Here is a 21,625-nt window from a genome sequence, read left to right as displayed (position 1 = left end):
TGCTCTGCATGACTTAAAGCAAATATAAGGAAGTTAGCATGAAATCTGGATGAGAAAGATATGATTCATTCCGTAAGAATAGCCAGCTGGCAAGGTTTCTTCCTGCGTCTGAGGACTGGAGCAGAGCCTGAGCTGTGGTAGTTATTGGCAACTTCATGTGAAGTAAAGTCACTTCTTATCAATAATTAGAAACTGATTTTCAGTGCTTTGAAAAAGCACAGGCACACTAAGGCTTTGTAGAAAGTAATTCCTTCTTTTGCCAGCACCTTTGGCATGTTTCCTCTCCTCTCTTATTCCCCTCCCCCTTCCTTGTTTTTTTCACTTCACTTACCACTTGTTGCATTTCTTTAGATGGTGAGCCAGGGTCTGTAGTGGAGGTAGTTTCCATATTACAGAGCAAGTAGCATATTGTGCATGTTCAGCATATGCTGTGGGTATGCCTGCTTAGCTGGCATTTCGGTTATCTGACAGTGATCGGAGAATATTTTCCAGTGAAAGGAGAATGTCACACATAGTAAGCAGTACCTGCTTCAGACATCATAGATAAACTGTCTATATATTGTAATAGCAATGGCTTTTCCATATCTTCATTCCATGATCCTGAACCAGCTGTGCGACACAGCTTCAGTGTTTGAGAGCCCTTGGCATGGACTGTGGTTGACCATTAGCTTTTCTTTCTTACAGATGTTCAGGCGGTTGCTTATGAGGAACCCAAACACTGGTGCTCTATTGTCTACTACGAGCTCAATAACCGTGTGGGTGAAGCGTTCCATGCCTCCTCCACAAGTGTGTTGGTGGATGGCTTCACTGATCCTTCCAACAATAAGAACCGTTTCTGTCTTGGGCTGCTATCCAATGTTAATCGGAATTCCACTATTGAAAACACTAGGCGGCACATCGGAAAAGGTGAGTTTTCACTTTGACGTCTTTGTCTGTTGTGTCCCTGTTCCCCAGAACTGCTTAGGCTTTCCTGTAGCAAACTAGTGTAGCAAACACTGCTAGACAGTACGTACCTGCCGCAGTTTGTAAATATTTTCCCAGTTTGCATTATCAGGAAGTTCACCTTCCAATCAGTGATTTTTGTGGTCTACCACTCGTAATAATTGGTAGTAATTAGCTGAGATGGTGATTTGCTGTTTGGGAACACTAGTCTATCCTATCTCTTGCTACAGAATAGAATTGCTGTTAAAAAATTGCTTACAGCCTAAAACTAAAAGCAAATTAAAACAAGTAAACCTAATGTATTTTAGATGAATAGCATAACTCCCTGGGGGGGGGGGAGAAAGAATTAACCCAAAACAACTTATCAATGTAGTATTTAGCTATATATCCTCAGTCTGAGGCAGGTAGGGTAGAGTGATTGCAAACGAACCCTGTTTTTAGTAGACTTGATTATTTAGTAGCAGTATGAATGAATCAGTTCTGAAACTTTTAGATTGTAGTATAAGATTAAGCAAATGACTAAATGTGTAGTATTGTTTGGAGCCTGTGAAATAAGGTTTTCACTGTGAAATAATAGATGTATAAGTGTGGAGAAGGGCAAAAAATAAACCCTGCGGAGGTATCAGTGTGAAATCATGACTTTAATGTGTATGTATGTGTACATGCATGTTTATGATCTCATGTGTATGTATGTGCATATGCTGAAGTGTCTATCATGCAGATAGTTTCTGATCTGTCTGCTGAAAGGGCCAAGAGGCAAAGATACCCAGTAGCAATAAGTATATCTAGCGCTCAGATTATCATCTCTAGCACCATTTCCCGCTAAGAGGAACCAGGGCTGACTCTAGGGCTGGGACAGGTAGGCACAAGATGAGCTTGGAACATTTTGTTATATCAGGGTCAGGAAGTAAAAAAAGGCTTAGGAAAAGGATGGGGCATGTCACAGGAGCCCACTTGGAGGGGCTTTCACTAGCCATCTCTAGGATAATTTGAGCACCTGAATTAAAGTACAGTAATGACTTTTAAACCAGTGAAAAACAATAGTTATTCGTAAGTCCATGCCATAAATAAATAAATAGGGAAGGATGATTGATAAATGTAGAGTGAGTGCTGGCGTTGGAAAGTCATTTCGTAGCCAGCAGGCAGAAATCATTAATGGATACTAAATATAGAGAGAATTTTTTTAATGAAAATCAGGATATTTGAATGACCTTAAAGTGTTTCCTCACGGGCTGCCTATTAGTTTCAAGGGAGAGTAAAAATCAGTAATTATACAGTGGAGAAACTGAACAACATCTTGACTGAGAGATCAAAACTGTCATCACTGGTGGGAGACAGATGGATGTCAGAGACCTCCAGACGTGGTACCCTGAGAAGGAAATAACATCGCCTGTGCAGAATTGCAGCTGAGAATGCAAATCTAAATCTAATCATCAGGGAACTAAAAACAAATCCAAAATAAGGAACATTTTGTTAAAAAGTGAAGATGGACTGTATTCTCCCAACATATCAAGGTCAAAAGACAAAGATGTGAGATTACACCAAATTAATAGAGACTAAAGAAATAGAACAGCTCTATGTTATAACCTGACCCTGGACATGATCCTGTAACAGACAGGGGGAAAAATACTACAAAGGCCGTTATTGGATCAACAGGTAAAATTAGAGTATGAGTGGTAGATTAAAGTGTTTATATCAATGTTAAATGTACTGGCATTGCTGATATACTGTGGCTGTGTAAGAGAATACCCCTATTAGGAAATGCACACCTCAGTATTTAGGGGTAATGGGCCATGATGAACTGGTTCAGGAAGATGTTACATACCGGGGGTGCCAAAAAAATGCATGCACATGACTTGTATTCATCTTTTGTAATCAGTATATATTGAGTATTACAATTTTAATACAGTTTTTTTTCTTTCTTAAAGTGTGTATACATTTTTTTGGCACCCCCTGTATATATCAATCTAAAATAATCCTTTGTTAGAATATATATGTGTGTGCATATGTGAACATGGAGGTGTATATATGCATATATGTATGTATGTATGTGTATATGAGGGTGTGTGTGGAAGAGTAAGGGGGAGAGGGCTACAAATGATAAAGCATGTGGAGTAAATCGCCACAGTAGATGCATCTGGATGATGGTTATGTGGGTGTTCCTTGTTCTATTTTTCTTTGTTGTTTGTTCTGTTTCTGTAAGTTTGAAGTTATTTCCAAAGCATGTGTTTTTAAAAATGACCTACTATAAAATTTACAACAGTGGACCAAATTAAAAGGTTAATAGACACTTAAAATACATTTGAGATAAAGTATAACATTTAATCCTGAACAAAAAAACAACAGGAATTCATAGATAGTTCCTTAATATGATTAAGAACGGGGAAAAAAAAACCCTAAACTACACATTTAATGATGAAATGCTTAGGTTCATAACATAGATATCTTTCTATGGTCTGTAAACCCCTGAAATTGTAGATAAACACAGTTTTGCATACATTGGGACAGAGGGACATTTTTTTCACTAAGTTCTCACGTTGACCATTGCCCCGAAGAAGTAAAAAGCCATTGTGCTCTGGAACATTCCTATTAAAATTAGAAAGGAAATAAGAATTCTGGGAATACTGTTATTTAAAATTCTTCCACATGCGTTGAGTAGTTTACTCAAACGTAGAATTACAAATAATGTAAATAAACCAAAATGATCGTTATTTGCAGATGATATGATTAATTGGTTGCTAATATTCTTTGGATAGATTCAAGTGAAATTAGTAGGTCAGATTTGATGTATTTGGCCAAATTACTTTCCAGGAGGCTTTTATTAATTTCCACTTGTATCAGAAGTTTATGAGTGCCTTTCCTCCTTCTCCCCTGTCCATATTACTTATGGTCATTGTGTCAATTCAAGTGATATGATTTTTTATCTAGAAACCTCTAAAGAACCTATTTTTAGAAATTATTCATCAGTTTCCTTTAATCTGGCAATAACCAGTTAGAAAATATACTGGAGGGGAAAATTACATTCCCAGTAGCAACAGAAAACATAATTTTGGGGGAAATAATTGGAACCAGCAATATGTGAGGTTTATAAAAAGAAAACCAAATTTTACTGAGAGAAAAAAAATTTGAGTAAATAAATATGCAGTCTGTGTTTCTTAAAGAGAAAACCTAGTATTGTAAGAACATTTTGAGGATATTCATTCTTCCTAATTTAATTTATAATTTAAAACAATCCATGTCAGAATCACAATGTGATGTTTTTTGAAAGTTGGAAAATGTATTCTGAACATAAACAAGTGAAAATAGCTACATTTTTTTAATGGGAGAATGAAGAAAATATTCTTGATGTTAAAGTTAATAAAACATTGTGAAACTACAATTAAATCAGTGTGTAGACAAAACAGTAGAATAAATTAAGCTCAGACTATACTGTATTTAAAAATTTAATGTATGGTAAGTGAAGCATAACAAATCAGTTATGGTCCTGCAATAACAAAGTTAGCTTTTGGGTGAGGCCGGGGGTTGAAACCCTGACGTCATTCCATATATGCAAATAGATTGAGTTGAATGTTTTTGAAAAGGCAAGCTATCATAAAGCTAGAAAATATATTTGATCAGAGAGGTAGAAATTTTCTAAGCATAAAAAAAACAGTAGAAAAGATCATAAGAGATTTGACTAACAAAAGATTTCAAACTTATATAGGTTTAAAAAAAATACCATGAACAAAATTAAAAGACAAAGGACTAATGAGGAAATAAATAAGAAATTATTTATATCTTTCCCACATGTGCAGATCATAAAAAAAATTCTTAAAAATATAATACTGGAACCCCACTTGGATAAATAGGCAAGAAATATGAACAGTAAATTCATAAGAGAAGCATAGATGGCTAATAAACATGAAGTCATATCCAACCTCATGTGCAAATTAAAACAGTATTGTTTTTCAGCTTTAAAATAGGGAAATTTTGTTTTTGTTTTAAATTCAGACTCAATACTGGCATGAATGATATGAGAGAGGTACTCATACGCTACTGGTGAGGGCGTAAATTGATAATACACATTCTGGAAAGCCATTTGGCAAAGTGAATCAAGAGCCTTCGATCCAATGATTTAACTTCCAGGAATCTCTTCTAAGGATATTATCAAAATGATCCAGACACATTTATCATGGCATTGTTATAATTGCAGAAAATTAGTGTGAACACACTGGTCCAGTAATGGGAGTATCCTTAAATAAATGGTAGTAGGAGATACTTTAAATGTTTGCAAAGAAAGTTTAATGATACTAAAAACCGAATACAGTGTATCAAACTGTTAACAGTTCTTCCTTCTAGGTCACAAAGGGGTGAAAATATTCTCTCCTTTATATTTTGTTTTACTTTATAGATTTTCTAACATTTTCTCATTTTTACGATTGAGAGAAAAAGTAAAAAACAAAACACACAACACACACTCTTAAATTGTTTTCTCTACGTGAGACAGAAAAATGGGCTTCTGCTCCAGCAGCTATTTGTTACAGAAATCTTAGGCATCATGTGTGCATATAAACACAATACCTGATATTTTGTAGGAGACGGTGGTGTTAGCGTTGCCTAAGCCATGCCATAGTTCCCTGCAAGGTAGATTGTTTAAAGCCACATGGGATGTGACCGTGTTTGCTGGGTGGCCTGTAATAAAGTAATCGCCCTTAGTGGTGTGGGGCCTTGCCAGAATGGTTTTCTCCCCCCTTTCCTTTATTTAAAGTCTGGGTAAGATCAATTTCCTACACTCCTGGCACTCTAGCTCTCACAGGAAGAAGTTTGGAGCAGATGGTAGTTCAGTGAGATCAGATTCCACACAGTATGAGTAATTTTTCTAGTTTTTTTTTTTCCTCTGGACCTTACATCTTACAGCTCGCAGCAGTACTTCCTCCACGTGTGGTTTGCTAGCTCTTTTACTTTGTTCGATCCTCCCTTCTCCTACCCTAAAAATGTTCAAACAGCTTAGCTGCAAAGTAAATGCCAGAGAACTATGGTATGAATACTTGCAGGAGCCCATAATAAAGGCCAGCTTTCCTGTGCTCTGTTTTCCAAGTGAGAATATGCTTTCAATCCAGGGCCAAATAGGGCATTAAATGCTTATCTAAATGAAATTGCTGCAGTTTGTTACGGATTTTTAAGAGACTTTGCTATATTACTTCCTAGAGACCTAGACACGCATGTTGACATATGGACATTGTATTGACTAATACAGTTAGCTAAGATTTTCACGGTTGTGCAAGAGTTGGAGAATATTTATCTAATTAGCCAAAGTTTAAATCCATGTAAATTCATACACTGAAGCTACACAGATGCTTTTCCCCTGCAGAAACCGAGAATGGCTCATTCTATGCTTTGTCTTCCTATAGGAGTCCATCTTTATTATGTTGGAGGGGAGGTATATGCCGAGTGCCTCAGCGATAGTAGCATCTTTGTGCAAAGTCGGAACTGCAACTACCATCACGGATTTCATCCTACTACTGTTTGCAAGATCCCGAGTGGGTGCAGTTTGAAAATTTTTAATAACCAAGAATTTGCTCAGTTACTGGCACAGTCTGTGAACCACGGCTTTGAGACCGTCTACGAGCTCACAAAAATGTGTACTATACGCATGAGCTTTGTGAAGGTGAGTGAGCTCTGACTCCCCTGGTTGGGGTTTAACACACCTGTGCTTTCTCCCAATATGTCAATCTGTTTCCTCTTGATACTTGTCCATAGAAGCACACTTATTATCTAGGCATGTTTAAACTTAAACAAGTTATTAGGTGAATACAGCAGGTCCTCGAATAACATCATTTCATTCAACATAATTTTGTTATGACATTGATGAGATACCACAGGGACTTAACTCTTGTTTCTATCAATTCGCCTGTGGTGAAATTGGTTTCATTATATGTCATTTCATGTAAAGTTGAAAAACATTAAGTAAGTACTTATTGTATCATCGAAATAACACAAAATATGTTTGTGTTAAGTGTCAATAGTAGTAGGCTTTAATAACCTTATTCGAATAGCACTATTTTAGCTATTGTAATACCATTACAGTATGTTATGATCTATACTTAACGTATATCGTTTAAATGTATGATTGTCTTTGGAAATCAGTTCAATAAACACACACCCCCTTCCTTTTCTTTTCATTCTGTGTTTTTCATACTTTTGTGATGGTAACACCTCTTGTTTTTGTTTCAACAAGAAGCAAGTGATCTTTTTGTAAAAATAGTTCATCACATGGGATTTATTTTTGATTGGTCGGGGTTTTTGTTTTGTTTTGTTTTTTTAGTGGTTCCTATAAACCTCATGATTTTCTTACAATTCAAAAGTTAAATAGGCCTTTGCCCAAAGATAAATAGATGCCGTTAGCTCTAAGATGGTCTTGTAAGGTTTGAGGAGGAGAAGGTTACAGACATCGCTCTCAGTAACTGATCTCTTTGTTGCCTCCTCTTATGCCTCTAGGAAATAAAAAAAAATTTAGGATGCCATCAAAATGTAAAAAAATTAAAATGTCTGATTAGATTTCATGAGTCAGTAACTTATTCTAGTGAGAGACTTACCTCTGAATTCTCAAAGATAAATTTTATCCTCTGTTACCTTGAGAAACAAAATTAATTATATATTTGGGTGAGGCAACCAGCTTTCATGTCCTCTCTTCAGAAGCTCACCTAACTTGTTGTTAAACCTGTTTTGTAATGTATTTATTACAGAGGGCAATTTTGGAACCTGACTTGTTAATCATCCTTTAGATCAAAGGTATCTTTCCCTAAATATCTTTTTTTACCCTTACTTCTTTGAATCATATTAGCAGATTTTCAGTGTATTCTCGTGTTTGTTTTCTCGAAACATAATTCTACGATGCCTCATAGCTGAGCCTCACACCTTTTTAGTATTAAAAGAGGGGTTTTTTGCCTTTTGAAGAGGTTTACTTGTATGTTTTGCACCTATGAGACTACAGAGACCTTTCTCATCCTTTGTTAACATTTACATTTAATTTTTACTTAGCATTTTGGCTAAAATGGCTTTTAAAATGAGGGCAGTGACTTGCCAGCATTGCTTTTTGTGTGCTGTTTTTATTGATGTGGAAGAAAGACTAAGAGATCCAGGTTCTCACTCTGTGTGCCATTTGAACTGTGCGGTTAAGGCATGAGGATTCTTTTCTGGCCCTCGTGGTCCTTATCTTTAAAATGGGTGGATGGAGTCGAGAACTGTGACAGTCACTACTAAGGCCCCTTGATGAGTTTTTTATTATTGAAGGACCACTCTAGAAGGATTTATGACTCTTACTGCTCAATTAGCTTTCTCCTCAAACTCATTTCATATTGATTACCCAATCTTAATTATTTTACTTGTACACATTTTTATTATTTACTTTTACACAAGTAAAAACAACCTTTACACTAATAAGTGTTTATAGCACAAGGTATGCATTAAAAATGTATTAGATTTCATTCAGCAAATACTTTTAGTACTATTCCAGAGAATTAACACAAAGGTGAAAAAGCACCTAAAGTCTCTAGCTTCAAGATGCTTATGGCCTAATATGTGTTTAATTATAATGTGGTAAGTGCTGGAATGAAGAGTTAAGGATAAACGAAGCTTATTTTGAAACTTGTGATGACATGATAAAGGGTAGCTGCTTATCATACATTAGCAACAAGACATTTGCACCCTGTACAGCATTGTTCTGTATTATCGTAAGGCCTGGATACTTTGCCCTCTCACAGTTAGCATCTTAGAGAAATGGTACAGAACATTTGACTAATATCTTGTGCTATTTGCAAGATGACCATTTTTGGACTTTAACATAAAATACATATTTTATCAATTATTTGCACAGTAAACTCTGAAAAGTCCCATGTCAGATCAGCTGAGCAAGTATTTCTGTAGAGTTTCTGCTTTGTGCCAATCACTGTGCTAGATGTTGGAGATCAAAGATAAATAAAACCTGATCCCCGCCTTCAAAGAAATAGAACCCAGTCTTCTCTGATACTCCTCATGAAACAAGGGTTTATCAGAACTTCATATTCCATTGTCCACTACACCAATGAGTTACTGATCTTTGCAGTAGCAAAATTACTTTTCTCTTTCGCATAGTGACTTTTCTTCTTTGCAAACTTAGTGTCTTAATTCAATAATTCTGAAGACATCTGGCAAGCTACCTTCTTGTACAAATGAATAATGGAATCTGTTGATTCAAGGCAACGAATAGCTGTCAATATTAGCTTTTTGTGCTTCTGCCAGTTTTGCTTAGAGATTAAAAGCTCAAGAAATCTGTGTTGATAGGAGGACCTTCAGTGGCTGCATAGGGAAGAAACAGCATGTCAGTTTGTCTAACATACCTTTTTCTTTATTTTCTTGAGGATAAAATGAGAATTTAATAATATTTATTACAATACTATCAGTAACATAATGGGCAATGAAAATGAAAGTTTAAAACTGTCCTTATTAAAACAGCCTTGTCATGTATTTGAAAACATTCCTTCCCCAAGACCAGTACCTCTTAATCCAGAGTCCATAGATGAATTTAAGGAATCTGTGAACACACTCTGAAATTGCCTGCCAAACTGTGTGTTCGTTTGTGCGTGGAAAGCACCCATATCTTTAAGTGTCTGATGATGTGAAGTCTTTTTCCTTAATAAGTTCTAACCACTGAGTTAAGCAAGTTGAATGACCTCCAATTTGTTGTTTCTAGGGTTGGGGAGCAGAATACCACCGCCAAGATGTTACTAGCACCCCCTGCTGGATTGAGATCCATCTGCATGGCCCCCTCCAGTGGCTGGATAAAGTTCTTACTCAGATGGGTTCACCTCACAATCCTATTTCTTCTGTGTCTTAAATGGCCCCAGGCTTCTGCCTCTTGCAAACTATTGAGCCTTGCATGTACTTGAAGGATGGATGAGTCAGACACGACTGAGAACTGACAAAGAAGCCTTGATAATACTTGACTTCTGTGACCAACTGTTGGATTCAGAAATTTAAAAAACCTTGGTAACATACTGTTGATATCAAGAACCTGTTTAGTTTACATTCTAACATTCTATCGTAAAATCACCTACAACGCCTACATTTAGCAGGACTTTGTGTATAGTTAAAGGAGAGATGGCCAAGCCAGGGACAAATTATCTGTTGGAAAAAACGGTCCTAAGAGATTCTTTTGTGTTTGGCACTTTAAGGTCATCGTTTGGCAGAAGTTTAGCATTAATAGTCTTTCTGAAGTGTGTGTTTTTTTTCAGGTCTAGAGCCCGTGTTGAGTCTTCTGTTCATGGGTTTTCATAATATTTTAAAACTATTTGTTTAGTAATGGTTTTTGTTTGTTTGTTTTTTTAAGTAACGGTTAATCTTGATGATATACATAATAATCTTTCTAAAATTGTATGCTAACCATACTGCTGTCAGAATAATGTTAGGCATATGCTCTTTGCTAAATATATCTGTACAGAATATTTGGAAGTTAAGAATTAATTAGACTAGTGGATTTAGGAGTATTTGAGGGGGTGGGGGGTACGGGAAATGACAACTGCAGATGTAGAATATACTGTAAAAATTCAGTTTGCTGTTTTAAAGAAACAAACTGATGTCTGAATTTTGCTGTGTTTCAATTTTTTAGAGATTTTATCTTACTTTTTTTTTTTTTTTTTTGCATCTTCTATCTCATTCGCTCCAAAAAGCAGTTATGCAGCTGGTTAATTCATATAACTGTGAGAGCAAATGAATAATTCCTGCTATTCTGAAATTGACTGCCTATATGTTTCAATATCAGTTGTATGGAGTGCTTGAATTTTAATAAGCAGTTTTTATGGAGTTTACAGTAAAAAAATAGGCTTTAATTTTCAAGTGAATTGTTTGCCAAACCTAGTAACTCTGTTAAATATTTGGAGGGTTTCAAGAACATCCTTGTTTAAATCCATTTCAGACTTTTTAAATTTTTTTGTACTCTGTTTGGTTTTATTTTTCTTCTGCTAATCTTTTATATTCACTTATGCTCTCGTACATTGAGTACTTTTATTCCAAAACTAGTGGGTTTTCTCTACTGGAAATTTTAAATAAACCTGTCATTATTGCTTACTTTGATTAAAAATTTGTTGTTTCCTTTCTTCACACGTTAGATTTTACGATCCATAAGATTCACTACTCTCTTGAGAGATTTTTCTCAAATACTCTTTGCCAAACGTAACAAACTAAATTACAAACACAGAGACAGGGAGACTGAATCGTGAAGAGAACAGACTCACTATTTAATCAGAAAGGAGGAGACATGTGGAACTTTAAAATTTAAGAAAGAACGAACTAGCAAACTCCGGAATTCCTGATGTAAATATATAAACTTTGTAATGTGAGGAATTACACCAGCAGCAATTATTGGTGGGTACCATTCAGTCAACCCAAAGTACCCCCAATTTCTAAACTTCAGTTGGGATGCAAGGGTGAATGTGAAAGGATGTAATATTGGGGGTCGGGGGAGGAGAACTAAACTGCAACAAGACAAAATGATTACAGCAGGCTCTCTAATAATGTAGTTTTGTTTGTTATAATGTTGATGAAATGCCACAAGAACTTAACCCTTATTTATATCAACTAGGCTATGGTAAAATTGGTTTCATTTACAACATTTCACTTACAGTTGCAGAAACTTAAGTGAGGACTTATTATACTTTTACAGTCTACTCGGCCTGGAGTGATCCCATCCTCTGTCCAAACCCACTTCCATCCACTCCGTACCCCACCCCCAAAACAAAGTTTGCCCATTACAGACGCAGATTTGAGGAGATTTAGATCCTTCCCTGGCCAAATAGATGCCACTCTTTCTCCTTTCCATTTTTATACTTCTTTCAAGAGTCATTTACCAACCCCCTTTAGTCACCAAATTATGACCAAGCAGAAATGTCTACTGCACCTTGCTATCTCCAAAAACATCATGGTGCAAATGGAGAAAACCTGGATAGAAGGCCTATGTTATAACACAAATTCATGCGTGTCTTTGCTGAATCACTCAGCTTCTGTGAACCTCTGTTGTCTCTTCTGTAAAATGGAGATGATATGCCCTTATCACAGAGTTGAGGTGAGATCTATTGGAAGAAACATCTCTGTGAAAATACCTTGGTAACATAATTGCCGTATAAAGTATAAGGGTCACTGTTTTCTGTTTTTTTTTGTTTTTGGGGTTTTTTTAGCGCAAAGTCGTTATCTGGCCCGGCCTGCCCCTGGGAACCCTCCAGGCGGCTCCACGCAGTATCTGTGCCTTGCCCGGCCCCGGGACGGGCACAGCCGCCTGCTCCCCACCTGGGCTGCCGAGGGCTGCTCTACCCCTCGGTTCTGGCTGCCGGGAGCAGCAGAGCTCTGGGCGGGCAAAGCTCGAGGGGACGGGTCACTGTTTTCTTGAACCCTCCCTCGTACTGTTTTCCCACTTACCTGCTAAACCATTTCTGGCACAGGTGTCCTGGGCTGATGATGGTGATTGGTGGGATATAATAAATGAAGATTAATAAATTAAAACTATTGGGCTTCAACAATGAGGTGTAACTGGAAATTGTATGAAATTAAAGAGGTCAGGTCAGGGTTTCTCACCCTTTTCCTAGTGAATGTCAGTTTTCCCCCAAGTTCCCGTGGCTGCCTGACAGGACAGTCATGCAAGCTGATAGTTGTGTGTAGCAGCACTGGTAGCTCGGAGGTCTAGCCCAGGAAGAAACCGCAGCATCATCAGGAGATTGAAGCCTACAGGATTGGCAGCCTCAGACTTTGCAGCCCCATGCATAACTTTGCTCGTGTGCATCTATTTGTATTTTTGGTAAAATCTTGGGCAAAACCATTGTCATCAGCCATAGGAAGCTGTTAAGTTTCTTGGAAGTTTTCAATCAAAGGAATGAAAATGTGAAAGCAACTATTTGTTTGATTACTAGTAAAGAAGCTAGTTCCAACAAAGCAAAACAACGCGAACTGTCTCATAGTAGACGTATTTTCTGCCTCTAAGAGACAGCTAGCTGGGATGCTTAGAAAAAGAGTGCCCTGGAGCTTAGCACTCCTCATTGCATCAGTTGGTAGTGTGTGACCGCCAGCAAGTTTCTTAACTTGGCTGCACCCATTCCTTATCTGTAATATAGGGGCAATAAGCTTATCTCAAGAGATGACCCCATTTAGCTCATTTCTATAGAGAATTTACTTGTTCACAAAAGATGTTTAAAGTCCAAGAAAAACAAAAAGAAATTAAAAGTCACCTGTACAAACCCTTGATAAATTAGTTTGCCCTTGAACTAGGTAATTATGACAACTTGTCATAGAGATAGTCAGCATGCTGTAGGAATTTCGGGTCTAAGGGTTAGTCTTACTAGTTCTGTTTGTTAAGCAGGTATTGTCACCAGTCCTGTGCCAGCCTCTGTGCCGGGTGATAAAAGTGAACAGGTCCTCGGCCCCACCCTCAAGGAGCCTGCACTCTTGTGAGAAAGGCAGACGAGTGAATAGACAATGACAGTGCAGTGACAGCAAGGGTACAGAAGGGAACATAAACTGGACCGGAAGAGTAAGGGAAGACTTCTCAGAGAAGATGGTGTGCTCACTAGGAATTTTACAGGCAAGGGACGGAGAGGGGAAGGTGTGTACTAGGCAGAAGGGACAGAGTGGGAGAGCCTGGCACGTTTGGGAATGGGAATGCCTTGTAGCTGGCGTGTAAGGCAACTAGCCAAGGTAAATGAAAGAATGGAGAGGTAGGAAGGGGCCAGGTCAATACAGAGCTTGCGTACGTTATACTACGGAATATAGAATGTACATTCTCCTCCCCTCCCCCTAACTCCTAGGATTTTAGCTCCTAGAGATCTCAACCTAGAAATGGTTGAGATTACCTGGGGAGAAACCAGGGTTCCAGGAGAGAACAGACAGTGAGGCATACACATAAGGAGCAGAGAAGAGCTAAGAAAGAAGGAAAGAAATCAGAGAGGCCAAGAGGAGAGTTTCAGCAACGAGGGCTTGACAGGATTGAGAAGATAGAAAAGGTTTACGTTTGGCCATCAAGAAGTGTTTAGCAACCATAGAAGTGTTTTGGGGTGGTGCATAAAGCCAAATTGTGAGGGTTTGAGAGTTGGGACTGAAAACGTGGAGGCAAACGGCATTTCATCCTAGAAAAGTTTATTGGTGAGGGGAAGGAGATGGAAAACTGAAGATGGTGGCTGGAGAGAGTAGTAGCTGTGAAGGAAGTCTGCATTAGAACAAAAAACTGTGACATGCGTGTATGATGTCTGCCTCTGTGATGAGGTCCGCGAAAAGGGGACTAAAGCTGGGCTGAAGAACAGAAAGGCCAAAGCAGTTGCTGTGAAGAGAGGTGTCAACTAGCAGTTAGCGCAAGCATTGTGGAGAGCACTTGTGGAGGGCACAGCTGACGTTGGGTGGTGTGGCCGTGACGTAGAGCCAACCTGCAGGGTTATATATAGGCTCTGGAATGTGGGGACCGGATTATAGGAAAAGAATGTGGTAAAATCCCTGGAGTTGAGGATTGACACTGCAGTCCTGGGCAAGTTCTAGGGCATAAATGAGCATCGTCGGAACGATGGCCCCTGTGGTCCAGGCTGAGAAGCCGACTAGACACAAGAAGCCGAACGGGGGCTGCAGGGCAGCTGAGCTGAGGGCAAAGAGCACATACAGTGTGGTGACCCCAGCCTTCTCTCGTTACCTCACTCAGAGGAATTCGAGAAGGCAGCATCTCAAAGTCCTCAGTAAATCCTGAACCAAAGCCCTTCCTGAAGGAGGCTGATATGGTGTAGAGTTGCAAAAATCACTGGAGAGAACAATCAAGGAACCAAGAAGTAGGCTGAGAGGAGTTAAGTGGTTTTGCTTATCGTGTCACCAGATAGTGCTTGGCCCATAGTAGGCCCTCCATAAAGAATGAATGAATGAATGAATGAATGAGTGATATGGTCTAGTCGCATGGACATTGGAGTCATTTAGGGTGATGTAGGAGACACTGAAAGGTTACAGTGGAATTAGAGCCAGGAAGGAGCGGGGACATAGTGGTGAAGAAAAAATGAAACCATCAAGAATCCAGAAGAACGTGGCTCTGAAAAGGAAGACACGGGGAAAAGAAAGCCAGAGAGAATCAGGGACATCCATCGGTTTATCCTGGAATCAGGAAAGGAGCAATTTGAAAGGTGAAGAGCTTCCTTCTCCCAGCGCTTGGCAGAAGCCCGCTATCATATCAGAGCTCTGTGTTTTTCATACACATTAGTATTATGTCATTTGTGTCTCTTAAAGATTCCATATACCTGAGGTTTTGGAAGGATTTCTGAAGAATTTCTAAGCTCAGTACGTAGCGTTTGTGATACAGTTAAAGCAGGAGCTCAAGAAAAAAGGAAACAGAGGAGAAGGGAAAGGAGGTTGGCGAAGCACGCTGGACAGAGTTCCTCGCCTCCCGAGAGTCTTCTCGTATTTCAGGTTATGGCTGGTTGCTTCCCCAGATCTTTCCATGTCAGGAATAATGTCCATACTGGCAGTTACAAAATAGTCACGGGAATGGAAAATACAGCCTAGGGAGTATAGTCAGTAATAGTGTAATAACCATGTATAGTGCCAGGTGGGTACTGGACTTATTGGAGGGGTCACTTGGTAAGTTATATAAATGTCTAACCACTATGCTGCACTCCTGAAATGAATATTGATTTTCATTTACATCCCTCCCTAAGCCACCCCTAATTTATAGACTAGCTGCCTGTTAAAACATCTCTTACCCTCGTGATTTCCAATAGTAACATAATTTCTTTATTCCTGGTTCCATCCCAGGTTATTCTCCCTTAGATGTTGGCCACACCTGATCTCCCCGACAGGAACTCCCAGTGCCAGTCTTAGGGTGCCGCTAACCCCCAAGGGTTCAAGCTCCTCTTCAGTTCTTTCTTTCATATGCATTTCTACTTCATCTGCTAAAAGGACACCACACTGGAAATTCACGTCCAGTGTATGCCTTCCCCACAACGTGAGCTATTGTCTTTCTGTGTAATTCCATTCTAAATTCTTGTTTATCCCTTTGTAGGGAAGGATTTATTTTGGTAGTGTAATTTCCTCTCCTCTGGTCAGGACATCAAAAGCTCCTGTGCTACTTCTGGAAGTTCATGGTTCCTAACTGGGTGACCTGGCAGCCACTCTGCCCTGGGTGTCTGCCTAAATACACAGCAGACTCTACCGTTACCAGTCATCATATATTAATAACTCATTTGTATCTAGTAAAATCCATTAACTCACGTCCCTACCAATTTTCCTACTCCACCCCAGCCCTTGCTTAAATATATTTAGAAACTTCAATTAGCATAGGTCCTTTTGAGAGGAAGGAGACAAGAAAAGCCAATGTAACCTTTGTCGGATATGTAATTCTATTATACTGAAACATAAGGCATGAAACACCTCTAAGAAATGTCTCTGAAGCTAATCCCCCTGTGATAGTAAAATGCTTTAGAATTTGAACCATGGCAACACCATGGCCAATGGGTTGTGACATCGATCTGTCTTTAAAATGGGTGGAGGGTTTCTCTATATATTCCAGACTCTAGCTTCTGTCTTTCAGGAGACGGGCAGCAGGATTAAGTCAGGGAGAGAAAGGCTTTGAGTCAGAGACCTGCGTCCAATCCTGGCCCCTGAGCTCCCCTCCCCAGTGATCTCTGTGAAGTTCTCCAGTCCTCTGAAGCTGGCCTTTCTCTCTGCAAAATGGGAGCTGTATTCTTCAGGTGTGTTGTGAAGATTAAGAACTATTATATAAAGTGCTACTTGTCATACCTGTCACCTGAGCTGATGCCCAATAAACAGTAGGTGCCATTATTATGTCTGGTTAAGCTGGCAGGATGATTTATTTTTTTAATTTATATGTGTCTATTTGAAAATTCACTGTTAACTGCCCTCAAATTCAAAAACATTCAAGTTGTAGGGTATGAAAGTTCTATCTCAATAAAGCTGTGAAAAAGAAAGATTTTTAAAATTCAGAAAATGGAGCCTCTGAAGTTCCCTTAGAAGATATAAGAGATTTTTATTTTTTTATTTTTATTTTTTTTTAGCTGAGCCATCCTGCCACCTGTTGGCAGCTCAGCAGCAGCTCAGCTCGGGCTGTGAATCAAACCGGGGACGCTGTTGCTCAGAGCTCACACTCTTAAGTGAGCTCTTAACCAACTGAGCCACTCGGCCGGCCTGAGGTTTTTAAACTGAAAAAGCTCAGGGCCTGTTCTGTAGGTGACCAATAAATACTGATGAATGGACTTTGTCGTAGTTTTTCATGAGAACATTATGCAGCTTGCCCTTAATCCAAACATTAATTACTACTTTTGTATCGTAAGATTGTTATGATAATCATCCTTCATGCATTGGGAAATAATTTGAAATTCATGAAAAAGTACATCCTCATGCTTTGATAAATGAGTATAATTAGTTCCAAAATTTTTGTTCATAAACCAAAACCGGTGTCATCAATCATTAAATATTCCCATTAAAATGAATGTAAAACCTTGGGCGTTTCTCTTAATGGAATAATTACTTGAGTGCCTCGTGTCATGGTGTTGGAGGCCCTCAGGCTCTGCTGCTGCCCTTCTCTGCTCCAAGGTCCTCCTCCATTCTCCCATCCACGGCGTGAAAGAATGGTAAAGGTGAGGCCAGGTAAAGCACGTTGGTGGTCATGTGCAAACATTCTAGAACATATAAAACTATAAAGTTTTGCATTATGAAATAAAATGTTTAGACATTTGAACCAATATGCTTGCCTCCATGGTGCCCATACTCACCATTTCAGAGCCTGCAAATCAGTGCTCACTGAAAAAGTCACGTTCACAATGTTCGACAAGCTCTTCTTTCTAAATAGGTGTGGTATTCCTTAGTTAGAATATATTTGTGGGCATGTGTTGGGGAGGGACATAAACGAATATATAAGCGATATCTTGATCAAACTGGGGTTAAAGATAAAATCATAATGGATGACTATAAGGTCAGATGACTCCCAGGAAATGTTGATTACTAAAAAGCAAATTATCCACATCAAAAAACTGGCATATGAACATAGGGCTTAGGCAAATCAAACTTTTATCAAGCGAGCATACAAAGAGAGACGTGTGTAAAAACTGTTACTTAACCTGCCTCCAGCCTCCCTCACCTCCAAGCCATCCTCTCTGCACCCTCTTTCTGAAATATTAGTGTTGCCTCTCTAACCTGATGAAAATCCCTCAGGAAGTCCTTATCACCGTATATGATGTGTAATACTGAGATCAATAAAATGCCATCTCTCTGCAGAGCATGTGGAGATAGCCTGGCTCCTCTCGCCTTCTAGCGTGTGCCCACACAGGCCCTGGGCTCCAGTCACACTGGAAAACTTGTCATCCGTACCCATGACAACCACCTGCCCTTACATAGCCCCTTTCTGAGAGGTCCTCCTGCTGCCCAGAAAATTCTAACTCACCATCAAAAATATTTGAGGCATCACCTTTTCTGTGTGGCCTCCTGATGTCTGTCTCAGGTAGTGTTGGGTGTCCCCTCCATTATGTTCCCATAGCACTCTCCACCTACCCCCACTTCAGCCATAAACATTTCTAGTCAATTTTTCTCATCATATTCTTCCACGCCGCTCGCTGCTGTTTGATTACAGGATTGTATCTCATTTATCTTAGGATCCCCAGTGCTACCCACTGGCTTGGAATATAATAGGCACTCAGTAAATGCTTGTTTAAGTCAAGGGTGGGGCCGGCCAAGTGGCTCAGTTGGTTAAGAGCTCACTCAAGAGTGTAAGCTCTGAGCAACAGAGTCACCGGTTCGATTCACGGCCTGAGCTGAGCTGCCACTGAGCTGCTAACAGGTGTCAGTGATGGCTCAGCTAAATAAATAAGTAAAAAATAAATAAATGAAAGAGTGAATTCACCTAAAGCTTCATAACTCTTCTTGCTGAAATAAACGGGTATCCCAGAAACTGCTATTTTAAGTATGATTTTTATCCTTTCAGAGTTTAACACGATTCACTTTTTCCACATGGAAAGCACACTCTGAGTCAAACTGTGAGATCTGAACTTTCTTTCTTTGAAATTCGTAGGTTCCGCCTCTCCATAATATTGTTCAGTACAAACACAGGAGATGCGTGAAGGCAGGTGAATATTTACGTACATGAAATTCAACAATATTTTTCGAGGGCATTTGAGACCATAACACTACAGTGGGGTTTCCACGAGTGAAGGACGTGGCCCAGCCTGGTTCATATCTACGTTGAGACGGCCCAGCAGACAATCATAGAGGAGAGAGCTTGAAGGACCTCAGACGGCCCATGTGTGGTATTAGGGGTGGGCGGATAAGCTCCTGAAATTGCACATAAAATGGTTTGTGTATGTACTGAGGTGTGTTTTCCCTGCGAGTGGATTGGCCCAAAGCTTTTATTAAATTCTCAAAACCATCGAGACTAATAAAAGGTTAAGATGTAGCCCAGTATCAACCCCTCTCCTTGTACTTAGAAGACTGAGGCCTGAGCAGTTGGGTGCTTTGTCCCAGGCCTCACAGCACGTCAGCTGTGTCTAGCACCCAGTCTCCAGGGAACTTTCTACTGCTTGTCCATGGTACAATCTCATAATCTCATCAGGAAAGCCTGATGTTTCTGGCAGTTTCCTGAGAAAGGCTTCTTAAACTGATGGCAGTATCCCCTACATGATAAGTTAAATATAGTATCAAAGGGTACCCCTTTAAAACTAGAGGTAAGTAATATGCTTATTGCATTTGATCTCCTTTTAACACCAGATTATGTATATAACTGTGCTATGATTAAGTGCTATTTGATATTTTCATTTTTCTTTCACCGCCCCCCCACCCACACACACACCCACACACACTTTGGAGAATCTTTGAAATTTGTACTACGGGTCATAATGCAAATTTTATAATAAAATTACTGAACTGTGTTGGAGCTTTTGAAAATGCAGTTTCATAGGTTCTTAGTTTCTGAAATGATGATGACTTGCTTTATTTATTCATGAGCCAAGCTACTGAACTCTTTTAAAGGGACTGTGTATTTTGTTACTTTGTTTTCCCTGTAGGAAATGACAGAAGTTCCCTGGAAAATTCTTGTTTCAATTCCATTTTTTATGATTTTCGCAAGAGAGGCACCAGGGCTCTTAGGTTTGGAGAAGAGGTTCTGTATTTCTGTTTATCCAGTGCGCCCCTCTTTAGTTACTACTGCCTCGATGCGATTGCCAACAAATGTGACAAGAATGACCTGTCATCGAGGATCCATTTTCTTGGCTTTTAAATAATACCGAAGGAGAACAGGAGGTTTTTTTCCCAGTTGCACAACTGCTTATGGTGATTCTACTTAAAGCTTGGAATGATTGCTGAAAAAGTCTCGCAGGGAGAGCTCCAAGAATGGGAGGAACGGAGAAGCTCCCAAGGGCAGAAGCGCAATGAGATATGTCACTATCATTAAGGGAGTGCTAGTTTAGAGGGTAGGTGGCGGGAGTGGAGATCCGTCCTTCCTCGCTAGGAATTCTTAAAAAAGACTAGCTGGTACAGAGGAAGAAAGGCCAGAAGGAAAATGACAGGAACGTTATGTAAATATGGAGAAATAAAGCATTCGCATTGTGCATGGGAGGAGCACATGCTTGCACACGGCAAATGCAGAACAGAACCTAGAGGAGCAGGAGGTGGGGGCCCTGAATGAGGCACCAAAGTCCAGGCCAGGTGCAAAGTAACACACGGCAGGAGAGAAACAAGAGTTCAGAGGTGACAGCATAAAGAAACAGGAAGAGAAGGAGCTCTCTGCTGTCTGCCCTCCACTCCCCTCTCCTGCACAGTACCTTCCTTGGGTCCCCACCCTGCTCCCACACCTGCAAAGACATCCAAGCTACCTGCTTGCTGTCCTGCTGTCTCCAAGCCCCTCTTGGAAGCTTATTCCTCCAGCTTCTAATCATTCATTCATGTATGCAAACATTTATTCAGCGAATGGCTTCTGGCAAGAGTCAAGATTTCATCTAGCCTTGGAGCAGGGCTGCCAGGAAATTGCGATGAGGAAGTGAAAACTGGGACAGTTCCAACAAGAGCCTTAATCACCTGCAGTGTGTGGTTACAGTCTAATAGAACTGGGGTCACTGGCTAAATGGTTCCCTCTCCCCAGGTTCCTTCACAGGGTACAAGCCTCTGTTTCATCTGAGCTGACTGTACGGGCGAGTGGACAAACGGCAGATGGCCCAAGGTGCCGGGCAATGGGATATCGATTAGAGGGGAGATGTTTTGTTATGACATTATACTTGACTTGTTCTCTAGTATTCTTCCCTAGGCTCCAGGCTGGCTGTGTACATGGCCATGCTGGACGTTGACCCCCAAATACCAACCTTGTGGGGACTTCATTAAGGGCATGGGCAGTAGAAGACTGGATGGTAATCCTGGATTCCCACTGTAAATAATATGATTCCTACAGTGCTCTCTTTTGTGTAACTTTCCTCTTTTACATATCTCACAGGGCCCTTTGTTTTTGTTCAAGATTTTTATTTACAAATACAATTGTTTAAATTTTTTTATGAAACAACATTTTTTATGTAACATGCACATGATTCGTTAACAATCAAATAGTATAGAAGGACTTGTAATTGAAAACAGTCGTAGACGCTGCTCTCCTCTTTCCTAATTTTGCTGCCCTGAGGCGACCGTTGGTACATCGGTTATTGCTGTTGTTTTCTGTTTTTGTTTTTTT

At 39.6% G+C, this 21,625-nt stretch overlaps 1 protein-coding gene and 1 pseudogene across 1 annotated transcript in view; one reads left to right on the top strand and one right to left on the bottom strand.

Moving 5' to 3' along the window:
• The window catches only part of SMAD1 (SMAD family member 1), a 75,620-nt gene extending 64,595 nt beyond the window's left edge, over nucleotides 1-11,025 (top strand). The window contains exons 4-6 of the mRNA XM_019662055.1: nucleotides 685-906; nucleotides 6,333-6,589; nucleotides 9,653-11,025. Coding sequence (XP_019517600.1) covers nucleotides 685-906; nucleotides 6,333-6,589; nucleotides 9,653-9,796 — 623 coding nt within the window. The 3' untranslated portion in view covers nucleotides 9,797-11,025. The remainder of the gene's footprint in view (nucleotides 1-684; nucleotides 907-6,332; nucleotides 6,590-9,652) is intronic.
• Nucleotides 11,026-15,699: 4,674 nt separating this feature from the next.
• The window catches only part of LOC109393099 (elongation factor 1-alpha 1 pseudogene), a 14,704-nt pseudogene continuing 8,778 nt past the window's right edge, over nucleotides 15,700-21,625 (bottom strand).

This window comes from Hipposideros armiger, unplaced genomic scaffold (genome assembly GCF_001890085.2).
Source record: "Hipposideros armiger isolate ML-2016 unplaced genomic scaffold, ASM189008v1 scaffold_364, whole genome shotgun sequence".
Lineage (NCBI taxonomy): Eukaryota > Metazoa > Chordata > Mammalia > Chiroptera > Hipposideridae > Hipposideros > Hipposideros armiger.
The sequence above is the reverse complement of the archived record's forward strand: the minus strand, read 5'-3'. Positions and strand labels throughout refer to the sequence as shown.